General features: G+C 39.4%; 1 protein-coding gene across 3 annotated transcripts in view; it reads right to left on the bottom strand.

Moving 5' to 3' along the window:
* Positions 1–14,840, bottom strand: part of CNTLN (centlein) — a 239,593-nt gene that overhangs the window by 48,848 nt on the left and 175,905 nt on the right. For all 3 annotated transcript variants that reach the window (XM_042455496.1, XM_042455497.1, XM_042455498.1), the window contains one exon: positions 5,090–5,281. In XM_042455496.1, the coding sequence (XP_042311430.1) occupies positions 5,090–5,281 (192 nt within the window). The remainder of the gene's footprint in view (positions 1–5,089; positions 5,282–14,840) is intronic.

The following is a 14,840-nucleotide window of genomic DNA, read 5'->3' on the forward strand; positions in this document are numbered from 1 at the left end:
GATGGCAGCAGAATAATAACTGAAGTTCCTTAGGCCTACTTGTGCAACCTGACCTTCATTAAAGGTGAAGTGTAACACCCTGTTATGGCAGTTTACATACTCCGAGTAAAAGTGGACACTTGTGTTAAAAGTAGGCCTCTGCAAGGAGTTACACAGCAGTGCTTGTTATAACAACAGTAAGTGTGCTTATGTCCAAGGGAAAAGTCACCACTTCCTGTGGAAAACAACACTGCTCTGAAGGGGAAAGGAAATGAAGCAAATCTCTTCCAGCAGTGATTGGGTAAGAGTGTTAAGGAGCAGGAAACCTGGTTCTCAAAACACACTTCTTGTGTGGCTAGACTTTGGAATTTGGAAAGACGGAAAAATGATACATTAATATGCTACATTCTTGGCTTATTTATACTAAACTTTGTAGGTAAGATTGAGCATACACAATGTGGGATTTGCTGCAGCTTCTCAGTTAGTGTGATGAGTAATTTATAAATTAATTGTGTCATTAATCAAGTACTTATCATTTTTAATTTTCTGTGCCTAAAATGCTTGACAAAATTTGAGTGAGTACAACCACTGGCTTCTCAAAAAGCAAGAAAGTTTTGTGAGTAGCAGCATAGGACTTTTCTTTTGTACTGGTTTTGGAAAGTGTTCCCAGATGGTTCCTATTCACCTGCTTGAAAAACAAAACAATCTAGTGAACAAACAACTGGTAGTGTATCCAAGTCACATTTTGACTCTAGAAAAGTACTTTGTTACTTAATCAGGGTTCTGGAAAAATCTGCTTTAACAAAAACAGGCTGATTATCATAATACTGTACCATGGAAGTTTCATTTGACAGAATGAGATGTTTATCTATCTGGCACCCTTAATTCCTATTGATGGCATTGGAAAAAATAATACAGTGTGCCCATGTCATACACGGGTGTGCATACGCTAAAATGCACCACACCACACCACAGGCACAAACCCCATTATTTCTAATGGGGCTCCAGCATTTGCTGGATTTCCCTTACGCTGTGGGATCCAGAACGGATCCTCCACATAAGGGAAGGGCCCATCCTACAAAGAAACTGGTTAAGATACAGCAAGAAAACGCGTACAAGACACACCTCATGGTCTCAAAGAATGAGACTAGGAACACAAAACCTTTATAGTGGCTAGACACTCTCAGATTATTAACAGCATATTGGTCTGAAAGATATTGGATTGGCTCCAGATTTAATTGTGCTCAGAAAAGACACACTGAAATCAATAAGGGTGCTTGCAGACAAAGTCTTTTATCATGCAATCACCCTACCTCATTAATGGTAGCGTGTCCACACAACACTGCCCACACAACACTGCCCACACAACACTGTCCAGGGGTGTCCACACAACACTGTCATTCATCTGTAATCCTCCTGTATTTTCCCATTGGGTTCTTCCACAAATCATTCATTAAGAAGCAAAAGACAGATTTAGATCTTGCTATCTTTTAACTGGTAGTGCTAGAAGTCATCTGTCTTTACCACGCTCTACTAATTTCCACTGCGTCTATCACAGGCATGTTTGAGAGTGTTTCCAGATATAGTGCTCCTTTCCTTATTTAGTCACAGAGACCACAAAGTATCTGTGAACTCACACAACCACTTCTCCTCTCATTTTTCACATCTGCACTTTAGTTTCATGGTGGATGTGGAACTGAGATGAAGAAGCTGAGGTACACTAAGGGGTCATTCCCATTATGATTTAAATCAAATTATGAACTGGGTTATATGTCCATCGTTCCCACTTGAAGTTGGTTTCAATCTGATTCTGATCCGATAGAGTTCCTTAAAAGTGGGGTAAACTCAGAAAACCTGCTCTTATTTGACACTACTTTTCAAGAGGTTCTTTTGAGAAGAACCAAATCACAAGTGTGCTCAACAAGTGGGAATGACCTTCAGATCAGAATCACATCTCACTGGAGAGGAGGGACTATGGCAGAGGAGTGGACAGGGGATGTCACCCATCCAGCCTTTGGCTGCTTGAAATCTGCCTTTTTTGAACGCTGCCCTTTGTTTACTGGTGCATGTGGTGGCTTTTTAAATTTCCGTTTTTACACTGATCAATTCCTTCTGAATCTGGCCATGATCCTTTCTCCACTGTAAGTTTATTTTTTATTTTAATTTAATTTTTTTGCTTTTCTTTTGAAAGGGATCTGTGGGAAGGGGATCTGATGTGTTTGGTTTTTTTTAAATTTACTGAATTGGTAATGCTATCTCTTGTCGTCCCGTTGAGGCACCTAATTGAGCAAGGGCTTTCCTATAATGACCCTTGGTGGCAGATCACGAGGCTAAAAAGTGATCGGAAATAGGGAAAGTATTTGGGGAGGGAGGGACGCCACAAAGGATCCTCTCATGTTGCCAAAATTATGCATGGCTATTTAGCTTGATTGGCATTTTAAAAAGTGTAATGGATCAAGTGGCGCAAATTCTAGTGGGGACAATAATCGTGTCTGAAACCAATGAGGATTAAAAAGATCCTGTTTTGTAGTGGGAATGACACTTGCATGGAATCGATTCATCAGTCCGATGGGAAAGCAAATTGGGAACCAAGTTAAATAGTAAGCGGGAATGCGGCCTAAGTTACATTGGAAGGCAAAAGAGGGGGGACCCCAGCCAAAAACTCAGCAATAGAGTGTTTCAACTGTGGCTCTGTGCAGGCTCTAGTAAATCCACACATGTGAATAGAATAGAAGGGACCATGAAGCAGTCGCAGCAGAGAAAGAAATGAAGTCATTGCCATCTGAAAACCCTGCAAAATTTAGTGAATGACATAAGATGATGGTGTAACAAAGCCTCATCTATTACTGCTCCATCCTGATCCATCTCAATATTAAGAATTGAAATCAACCAACAGATCAAAGTTTTCTTTCTCCAATCTTGCTACTGAAGTGGCTACCTATGGTATTATAATGCTTACTTACAAGATAGGTAGGTGTATGATGAGATACCCAATATGTCACCTATCATGTGAGCAGTCATACAAGGAAATGCATAATTAACTACAAATTTAAACACAGAAATGTAATGCATGGGTACAGAGCCAGAGACAGTCACAGCAGACTTCTAATTCAAATATTTAGGATAAACTTTGAAGACTACAAATGTAGAATCATAGAATCACAGAATCGTAGAGTTGGAAGAGACCACAAGGGCCATCCAGTCCAACCCCCGGCTATGCAGGAAATCTAAATCAAAGCATTCCTGACAGATGGCCATCCAGCCTCTGCTTAAAGACCTCCAAAGAAGGAGACTCCGCTACACTCCGGGGGAGTTTGTTCCACTGTCGAACAGCCCTTACTGTCAGGAAGTTCCTCCTAATGTTGAGGTGGAATCTCTTTTCCTGTAGCTTGCATCCATTGCTCCGGGTCCTAGTCTCTGGAGCAGCAGAGCAGCTCCCTCTCTGGAGGGAGCAAGCTTGCTCCCTCATCAATATGACATCCCTTCAAATATTTAAACAGGGCTATCATATCATTTATTTTCTTTCCTTTATTTATTAGATTGGCATCTTGCCTTTCTGCCAAAGAGGTCAGGTGGCATACATGGTTCTCGTCACATTCATTCTCACAAGGTTGCTGTTGCTGAAAAACAGTGCCGAGAAAAGGCCACCAGTCTTGGGGCTAAGTGGGGGTTTGAACATGGATCTACCAAGTCCTAACCCAACTATTTTCCTATTACAATGTCTGATGACTATGTTAACTGCATTTTGTTTATGGTTTTCCAAACACTAAAAATTTAACAGGTTTTTCATGATTACATTTCATGTCAAGAGATCCTATGCACTGTTTCTGAACTATCAGATCCCAAGCTTAATTCAAGGTCTATCCTCAGCCTTGCCTTAAAATAGTCTACAATTTAATTAATTAACATGTTAATTTCAATTAAATTGAAATGTAAATTGAAAGTAAAAAAGGGATTATGGAAAAGAAATTATTTTGATAAAATATGGAAAAAAATTATTGAAAATGTACTAAGAAAAGAAGATGGTAAATTACCTCCACAGGAGGAGTTAAAATTTTGGATGGATTATAAAGACGGGAATGGTTCCGGGGGTGGGGTGCACTGAGGGGATATTTAGGGGGTTTTGTAAAAAAAAATGACTAAGATATAAAAGTATATATGTGTATGGAAAGTTTTGTTTTGTAAAATCTCAAAAATACGAAATAAAAAAAAATAGTCTACAGTATCATCCACATGATCATCTTTTAACTAAACATATATTTCACACTATAGCCTCCTCTCACATCTTTTAAGTCTTTCACCAGCATTAGTCCTTCCTTTTCATTTCTCCAGTCTGTGCATTGTATATACATTTTAATATTATCAGTCTTTCCATTAAGATCAGTATGCAATTCTATGGGCTACAAGAAATCAAAGATGGGGAGAAACTAAATAATTAACATTTTCAATTCCAGAAGTAGAGCAATGTAGTTTTGAAATGTTCAAAAGTACTGTTAAAGTGTGTTCTGAGTTGGTTTGATTACTTCCCTAAAATTTTAAACAGACTTTCTACATTTGTGTTCCAGTACTGCTGGCAACAGTGGCAGCCAAACAGGCTTTGGCAAAATTGAAATAGGGTCTCTTTCTTCTTGAATAAAACTATGATGTTTAATCATGTTGGATATGAGTGTCAAACTGAAAGAAGATGGTCCTCTTAATCTTGTGATTTCTATACTTTGCATTGATATAGTGCACCTTGTGAATAAAGTACTCTTGCTTCTTAGAATAATTACCACTTGTTCATTTCTTATTTTTAAAAGAGTGGGGTCATATGACCAGTCTTAATACAAACCTGCTGCATAATAGTGTCAACAAACTGGATATAATCATAGCCCTGAATCTGATATATTTTCTCAAATCTTTGAGCATGTGAAGCATCAGTTCAATACCATTTGACTGAATGTTGTTACCTTCGTTAAATTATGGTTGTGTGACTATCATTTAATAGCAAAGTTATTCATCCCTCTAAATGTATTTTATTTTCACACATATATGTGTTTTCCAATGCTTCATACCCTCGTTAGGAAACAAACTGCACATTTTATAACAGTTCCATAATGTGGATTGTCACCTTCAGTTTACACTGCAGCTGCTTTATTTCCAAATCTGCATTCTTCAGTGGAATTGCTGGTGTCGTTCCAGTATGACCAGATGTCACTGGAGACAGGGCCTCTCTCAGTTTGGTAGATTGGGTCAGGTGGTCCAATTTTCCTTGCAAATCTGATTTTTCTCGCTGCAACTCGGTCAGGTTGGACATCAGGGTCTGTTTTCAAAATCAAGTAATAATAGTAACAGTTCTACTCAATATGCAATTGAGACCAGCATGCTGTATAATTTTACAGTTTAATGTTTCAAACTACAGCATATGCACTGTACATTGTCCAAATGGGCTGGCTGAAGTCACTGGTTGCAAAACCAATATGGATACTAAAGAAAGAGATGTGAGACTAGAAACACATGATGATATTTATTTAACAAGGGAAAAAGAAAAAGGGCATTGTAAAGTATGATGTTGCTGTTTTCTCCACCACCACTTGCCATTTCTTGTGCTATATATAGGAAAATACTGAAATTGTGCTCAAAATGTTGATTGAATATAATAGAATACGTTGATAAAAGCGACAAAATGCAATGTTGTGATTTAAATTTGTAGGGCTTGTAGAGGTTAAAGTAAAATACACCATATGCACTGCAGAACCTCTGTTCGGCTGGTCTTTATGTTGTTACTTCCTCTCCTCCTCATGTACACACTATAGCCAGGGAACCACAAATTCCATAACCTTGACCCTAGGGCCAATGCACTTAACTGGTATAAGCCAAGCTGGAGCAGGACAAGATAACAGATGTTAGTTGTTTATTCCACTGGGTAGGTCTTACCACCCCATACTGCAGCCAAAATGCTTCTCATTTAGCTACATAAATGTTAAGTCCAATTAACAGATGAGGCTTGCTAGGGATTTAGTTCAAATGAATAGCTTGCAAACAAACTATTTCAGTCTTGTTGAACTTGATTGACAACAAACCAGGTATATTAATCCTACAGAAATGATGTAGCAGAGTGTGCCTTAAAAGTGTTTGCTATTTGCTTTAATTTTGCTATGTTGCATATTGAAGCATTTATTTAAAAATAAAAATCTGGTAACAGCAAGAGTAACCTTTTACCAGACTGTACTCAGCAAAAAGCCACCAAGCTTTTAATGGTATAACAGTCAAGATTCCTTAACAACCCAAAAATAGTACTATTTTAATATTCAAAAGATGCTTATAATATGGTAGTTTAGCATAAGAAACAATTAGACAAAATGGTATTGCAAAATCTCAGAGGAGTAAAAAACTTCCCTTGTGAAGACTCCCAATTAGATACTGCAAAAGATACTAAAGCTAAAAATTGCCAGCTGTGGATTCAGGATATTTTGGACTAAAATAAGGAAATAAGAAACAGTTATATTCTAATGCTAATATTTTAAAACAAACACACAAATTTGAAGGTGTAAGGCAGGAAATAAAAGAAAGGGTTTTGAAAATATTCACAGAACAGAGAAATATAAAAAGGAAAAAGGAAAGGAAAGCACAAGAACCAGAAAAAACATACTGGGGAAAAAAGAAGAAAGCACCCTGAGAGGATGGGGCAGAGTAGGAGGTCATTTGCTTAACACTCCTTCTGTAGAAAAAGCAGCAATGATTCAAAAGTTTGGTCATGTGCATCCATTTATTTTTTGCTCTTTTCAGCTAGTGACCTCTAATAGACTCGCCAGGTCTCTCAATTTAACTTCTCTTCCTCCACCACACTCACCTTTCTTTTGTCGCTTAAATTATTACAAATATAGCATTTTCTCTAGCTTGCCATAGAACCTAAGCACCTGGAAGGAACACACACACACACACACCACATATACAAACACATTGGACTAGTTTAAAATATGAATACTAACAATCAAGTGATATACTTTAAAACTGCACAACTGGAGTACTATATTCAGAGGTGCAAAAATGCAGCATATACAAAAGATGGATTGAAACCTGAGCTATGTACAGCTTGCTCTGTATTCAGGAGGGGATGTAAGTTAAACAGGTAAGTTATAACAGCCTTAATTCACTTTTTAGGTGTTACTGTGTATAATCCTGTTCCTATGTAAGGACAGAGAGGAGAGAAACACCAGCCTGTGATGTCCCCTCCTCTGCCTATATAACATATTATACTGAAAGCTGCTATTCAATTATAAAATCAAGTTGATAGGTTTGTATTTACATGTGGGACATCCAAGTTTTTGGCATTATACTAGGTCCCAGAGGACCAACAACTTGCTTACTGTGACTGGATGTCCCTACATATTATATGATTTACCTTACAAGGCTGCAATATTAGTTTTCCATGACCACTGATGAAGACGCATAGTCAAAACGCGTTTGGTCTCTGTTTGCTCACTTTGCAATTGTAATGGGCGTACTGTGCTATCCCTTTTAATTTTTTACTGAAAGGTGCAAAGGAATTTATCTGCCATTGTACTGGCATTTTGTATGTTTGACACCTCCTTATGTTCTGTTATACTGTTTGGGACTTGCAGTTTTCAAGCCTAGTACTGACTGGCAACACTAGCCTTGTGTTTGTTAGGGTGTGGCTTACAGGCCAGCGCAAGCCTGTTTGCTTATAGGATTGCATATATTTTATGCTTTTTATTTCCTTTTAACATCCCATTGCAACATATTGTTTTAATAAAATTACTGTGGCCCGTTACAGACAGGCCTTTTAGTACGGAGTCAGTCCGTACTAGGGTTAGGAAGGTGTGGTGCTTCCGCATCCCCCTAACCCTAGTACGGACTGAGTCCATACAAAATGGTGGCGCCCCATCTACATGGGGGCCGCCATGACAACGTCACGAACGCAACGCCTCTATATGGGGTGGCGCGGACGTCACGTCGTCACTCTGCGCGAGGGCGCTTAGTGCGCCCTTTGCGCGGAGCAGGAAGGAGCTCCGTTTTGGAGTTCCTTCCTGGTTTGCGGCGCTGCTTTGCATCACTGGGCGCAGCCTTCAGACAGCTGCACCCAGCAACGCAAGGGAGAAAGGAGCCAAGTGGCCCCTTTCTCCTACTCCCCATCGCCACGGGGTGTCCTTGGGGCTTGAAGCCCGAAGGACACCCCTTTCCAGGCTGTGGGGAAGCGGCCTTTTGCCACTTCCCTGCGGCCTGGAAAGCAGCGGATCGGGGCCTCACCCACTGCCGTTCTGGCCGCTGAGGCCCCGATAACCCGGGGAAAGGGGCGGGTACAGGCCGCCGCTTTTCGGCAGTCTGTAACGCACCTGTGTTTCCTATTTTCATCCCCCCTATACTTTTTGTCCACACACTTGTTTGTTTTAGTTTAGGGTATCACCTCCCAGTTTTTTCTTGTCCTGATGCATAACCTATACTCAGGGCAAGAGGCTACTGTCAGGACAAAATACAGAGGAATAGAATGGTTGCCAATGGGCAAGGGGCTCAGGCAAGGCTGCATTTTATCACACTATCTGTTTAGATTGTATGCCTAACAGATTATATGTAAAGCAGGTTTAGAATTGGAGGAAGGAGGCAAGAAAATTGGAGGAAAGAACACCGGCAATTTAAGATTCACAAATCATACTGCACTATGATAGGGTTGGAACGACTACTGAAGAAAGTAAAGAAATAAAGCACAAAGGCAAGTTTACAGTTGAACATTACAAAAACAAAAATAATGACCACAGATAATTTACATAACTTTAATGGAAACAAAGACAACATTGAAATATTAAAACTTTTTTCATACCTTGACATATTCATTAATCAAAATGGAGACTGCAGTCAAGAAATCAGAAGAAGACTAGGGCTTGGAAGGCAGCTATGAAGCAACTAGATCCTGAAGTGTAATGATTAATCACCGACTACTTGAGTAAGGATGGTTCATGCCATCCTATTTCCCATTTCTATGTATGATTGTGAAGCTAGACTATGCAGAAAGCTGATAAGAAGAAAATTAACTCATTTGAAATGTGGTGCTGGAGAAAAGTTCTATGGATATCATGGCCTGCTAAAAAGACAAATAAATGGATCCTAGAGCAAATCAAGTCTGAACTCTCTCTGGGAATAAACTGAGACTGTCATAATTTGGTCGTTATCATGGGAAGGCTAACAGACTAGAAAACAGAGTGTAATACTAAGATAAGTTAGAAGGCGGTAGGAAAAGAGGAAGACTGTGAAGGTCATGCAGACAGGGCAAAAGGAGCAGCCAAAGGCTACTCCTGCCCGATTGCATTGGGACTGCGGTGACCACATGGGTCTCCTTCTGAAGCAGGTTGCTGCTGCAGTCCTGAAACTGGCTGCCACAGGAATACAGCACACAGCATTAATAAAAGATTGGGAAAAGATGTTTGATTTTAACAGGCATTAACCAAATATGCAGACGGGTCTCTGTGTGTGTGTGTGTGTGTGTGTGTGTGTCTGTGTGCGTGTGTGTGTGATGTGCTGTTCTTTTATTCATGGTATGTTTTAAAAACATACATGGAGAGGGAAATCCCGGAAGTTAAAGTGAGGTTCAAGAAAGGAAGAGGCACTAGGGACCACATTGCAAACAAACAGTGGCTAATGGAGCACATCAACGAATTCCAAAAATAAAAAAAAATAAAAATAAAAAAAATCAGCATGTGCTTTATAGATTATAGCAAAGTCTTTGACTGCATAGCCACGGAATGCCCTTAAAGACATGGGAATGCCAACACATCCCCATCTAACTAGTCAAAAGTGTGTAGGAGAGTGAAATGAATGTGCACTTGCAGAACAACTGTGTGTACTTGAAGAACTACCATGATCTCTGAGAAAGCACAAACACTTGTGCAAAAATGACTGTTCCAGCACAGTTGCCAAAGAGACTTCCAACCATACTGTTAGTGAGGAGAGGCTAATATAAAAGGACACCCTGCAGGCGTCTGGAGTTAGGTAGAAGCTTCTTAAAGCCCTGCTGTAGGGTGAGTTTCCACTCTGAAGACCTTTTACTGAATTACGTTCTTGCCTCCCATTTAAATTCTAATACCTTAATTATGGATTCACTCTTGGACAATATAAACACACATACACACTTAAAATCCTCAGTGGATCAGTTTTAAAAATATATCTATGGATAAAGAGTTTGCCTCTTTGAAAAAAAAAGGTTACAGCTGCTATTCCAGCCTGTTGCCAGTCATCTAGAGAGTTTTTGGAATAATGCATGCTGTTTACTCTAAATTCAGTCAGCTTGCCCATACATCTGCTGGCTGTTGCTATTATCTACTAAGTTCACCTGAACAGCAAAGAGGTGTACCTTGACTGAACAGAAACCCTCAGCTACCAACACTACTATATTTGATTACTGATGTGCCCTTCATTTAAACCGATGTTGGTTGGGGCAGGTAAGCATTTCTTTGCCTAGTCTGAGTTATAATAATACTTGTTATTAAGTGTTCATAGTTTCCCCAAAGATACAGGTGAATATGAAGCACAGAATGGAATATTAAAAGTTTGTATTGAGCAAATAGCTTATCGTAAATGTTTAATTCAAGAGGATACCCTTTTCTTTATTCAGATTCTGTTCTGCTGGGGTGGATTACTTTTCCTATCTCCCCTGAGTCTTTGGAACTGGGAAAGCTATAAATATACAATAGTACTGTATTGCTGGAGAGGGATTTCCAATTCTCTGATTCTAGATTTAAAGCCTGACCTTCCTACAAGTCTCGAGAAAGATAACAAAAGGAACTACCACCCTGATCCCTCAGAGAACATTATCAAAAAACCAAATTCAATGTCCCTATGCTTTCTTGGCCTTAAGCCTTAATGGGGTGTGTTGTGCATTTATCTCTTTTTATAATGTTTCAAGTTTTAATTTTATGCTGTTAATAGAATTGTTTAAAACTTTTATATAATATCTTTGTAACATCCCGATATTAATTAAGAAGATCTATATTTTGTTTTAATTTGTTGTAAGCTGCCTTGGGAGAGCCAGTGTGGTGTAGCGGTTTGTGTATTGGACTATGACTCTGGATTCCCAACTCGACCATGAAACCCACTGGGTGACCTGGGCATGTCACATGCCCTCAGCCTCTGGGGGAAGGCAAAGGCAAACCTCCTCTGAACAAATCCCATGATAGGGTCGTCATAAGCCAGAAATGACTTGAAGGCACACAACAACAACCTGCCTTGTATCCCATGCTGGAAGAAGGGCAGTAAATCAATTTTAAAAAAACATAACAACAGCTCAAACAAAAAGATATTCTGCTTCAGAGGGACAGGGAATTCAATAACTAGGGAGCAGTTATGGGTATCACGTTCTGTTCCTATCCCAATGTTTTGATGTATAGATATAATTAGAAGGATTCCCTAAATGCCTCTTAGAGAGTGCAAAGACAATTGAAGAGACAGTCTCCAAAAGTGGGCCTAAGAGTTGGAGGGACTAAGGGGGAAAAATTTGACCCTGGGTTGGAATGCTCATTCATATTTCTCAGTTTGCTTTGCAGCTCTGGCCTCCCTGAAACTTTTTCAAATTACACTTTTCTGATCATAAATAAACCAAATGTAGTTACAATTTCTTTTAGGTACATCACAAGGGCCCCAACACACACTCTCTCCTCCCCCCTTCTATATATATATAATAATTAATAATAATTTGTTTTATTTATATACCGCTATTCCAAAGATCATAGCGGTGAACAGCAAGTAAGCTAATTAGCAAGTAAGCTAATATATATCAGAAGCCAATTTCTAGCTCATTCCAATTGTTTGGATTTATCTTAATTTGGGGCCATTTTTGGGGGGGATCCCAGGGGGTTCCCAAAAATTGGCCTACAGATTCACTGAACATGGCCATCCCTTTATTCTGGTGTGCCTTCAAGTCATTTCCGAGTTATGGTGTTCCAAAAGAAAACCTATCACAGGGTTTTCTTGGCAAGATTTGTTCAGATGGGGTTTGCCTTTGCCTTCCTCCCAGCCACCCAGTAGGTTTTCATGGTCGAGCAGGGATTTGAACCTTGGTCTTTAAAATTGTAGTCCAACACTCAAACTGCTACACCAAGATGGCCGCACCTGCTTTACAGTAATAAAACATTTATCAACACACTGAAGATAATGCTTTGAAAGGAAGGACACTACAGCTAGCTCATTACGCTACTAAAACATCAAAACTCTCTACCTGAAATTGTAACTCTTGGCATTATGTGCCAGAAATCACTAGGCTCTTCCAAGTTAGAACTGTTTATTATGAAATACCTATCAACATCAGAGCATGTTTCAAAGCTGATAGCAAAATGTAATTTCCCCAGCTATTGGATTTTCCTCCAGAGATGCTTACAGACCTTTCCAGCTGCACTTCTACCATCAGCCAACATTAGCTAACATCACTGTTTGGATAGCTGGTGTGGACAGTGAATGGAAATATAAATAGGACTGAAATTTTGAAAGTAGCTTTGCTAGGGACAGTGACATATGACACGGGTGAAAATGGTTACTACCACAACAGACTGAATCAGTTATTTCACTACTTTTAGTGTCCATTTGCAAAATTGTAGCATTATGTGGGGCTAAGGTAATTATCTGCTATATATACAGATGTGTGGATTATATATAATATTTGGCATAAACCAAATACCTTCCCAATTTGGAAAACAGAGACAGGTGTGTCAGGTCACTCTTGCCAGCAAATGATTTCAGATAAGAAGATATGAAATCAGTAACTCAGATATTGAAATCTGAATTTTTATTCAGGAATTTTTATTGTTAAGGAATACAGTCTTATTTCTTCTGGTACACAATGAACAATTTAGAAGACAGGCAGAAGAAACAGAAAAAGAAAAATCTAAAAGGTAGAATTTCCTTAGTGGCTCAGTTTAGTAAAAGCTGCCAAGGTTGCACATTTTAAACTATTTCCAGATACTTGCTAGAGGAGAATAGTCAGACAAACCAAGGTAAACCAAAGGACTTTTTAACAAGTACTTTAGATAGTTGCTAGACTTCTTCTGCCTTTAGAGACCATTAAGTACCCTTTGGTTAATTGGCGAGTGGTAGATTAATCTTTTATTCCAGCAGCACTATTTTAACATCCCTTGCACTCTGTCAAAGTAGTAGCTGAATGACAAAATAATATTGCACATGAATAATAAGCAGAAAAGTTAAATTAACATTTCATATTTCATATGCCATACCTGTATGTCAGAAGGAGAAAAAGTTTATTTTCAAGTCCCTGACATTCAACTCTTTTTTTAAAAAAAGCAATCCAGTGTTGACACTTCAAGTTGAATCTTCCTAATTACTGCTAATTGCCTATCAAGACTTGGTTCCCCTTGAAGTTCAGTTGTCTAGTATAAATGAACAGTGCTTCGGCACATGCAGCACAGACAGCCATGACACTTGAGGTGTGCTACATTATTATGAGGTCATACTAAATATGGTTTGCAATTAACAAAGCAGCTTTTAAAGATGCTTAAAAGGACTGAAAATGCCAATCTCTAATGAAGTGTTTAAACTACATCCCAACAGAGCAATAGATAGGTTCTTGTGGATAACAAATAATGCTTTAAAAATATTCTCCCTTTTGTATTTTTTTTCTCTTCTAATGTGATGCTAGAGCAGTTTTAGTTCAAAAGGCCATACTAAGATTAGTTATAGATATCACTGAAGATTTCGCAAACTGCTACCTTATGCACTGAAATATTTCCAGTTATAATAAACAGAGATATACCTAGCCTTCTATATCATGGGATTAACTAATATAGCCTCTGTTTCAGGACATTAAAAAGAAAAGAGTATATAGGAATGGTACATTGGGGCTTTATTCTTTCGAATGCACTTTGCTTCCTATGTTCCATTTCTGAGGCTATAAAAAAACAACACACAACTGCTATGCATATCCTGCCACTCTTCCAGCTCAGGTGGGGTAGTAACACGTTCTCTCTCTTCCAGGTTTATCCATTGATTTTTAAATGTCCAGCTTTTGCTCTCCTTCTCCCAATTTTCTCTCAATCCTCAGCTTGCTTCAATTGTTGCAGACTGAGGCCCAGGACAGATGGGAAGGAAGAGCTGTCACAGGGCTGATTCTAGGGATTGGGAACGCACAGCAACCGCACACTCCGGAGCCCCAGTACAGTACGTGCCAGTGGTGCCATTATTGTGTAGCACCGCCCACACGAGGAGTGTCTATGATGCAAGTGCACCGCCACGTCCGCATGTTGTGGTGCCGATCTTGCAATGGTGTACTCGTGACGTCCACGTGGCATCCGAAGAAGAATCTGGTTTTTCCGGGTTCTTTTTGGGGCGGAGGGAGGCTGCGCCATTTGGCTGCTGTGGCCTCCCTCATGAGCAGAAACAGGTGCCTCCATCCCGCCCTTTTGGGGCAGTCTGTTGAGCCTCTGAGTAGTACTTAATTAACTCAGAAAGAAGGAGTTTGCATTCTAGTAAGGAGGGGATTGCCCTTCCTGATCTGCCAGAATGAGATCAAGAGCTGCTGCTGCTACTGCAGACATTTCAGAGGTTTGGAACTGAAAGCTTGAGCTACATGATCATGAACTGCATTTTGTGGAAAGAAGAAGGAATCAGTACCCCTTTTGAAAAGCAGAGGAATTGCGGGTTTCTTTGAGGAGACCCCCTTGGAATTATAGTATCCCCAGAAATGTGCTCTATCTTTCTCAATCTCTCACAACAGATTTCACTGCATGAATGAATTTTAGATTTTTCCTCCATTTCTAATTACCCTAAAAACAGAATGAATACTGCAGAAAAGCATTCCTGATTTTAAAAGATGTATCGATTATTTTTTGTTTTGAGATTTACATAAACCTATATTTTAAGGCTTT

Source organism: Sceloporus undulatus, chromosome 2, assembly GCF_019175285.1.
Source record: "Sceloporus undulatus isolate JIND9_A2432 ecotype Alabama chromosome 2, SceUnd_v1.1, whole genome shotgun sequence".
NCBI classification, from domain to species: Eukaryota; Metazoa; Chordata; class Lepidosauria; order Squamata; family Phrynosomatidae; genus Sceloporus; species Sceloporus undulatus.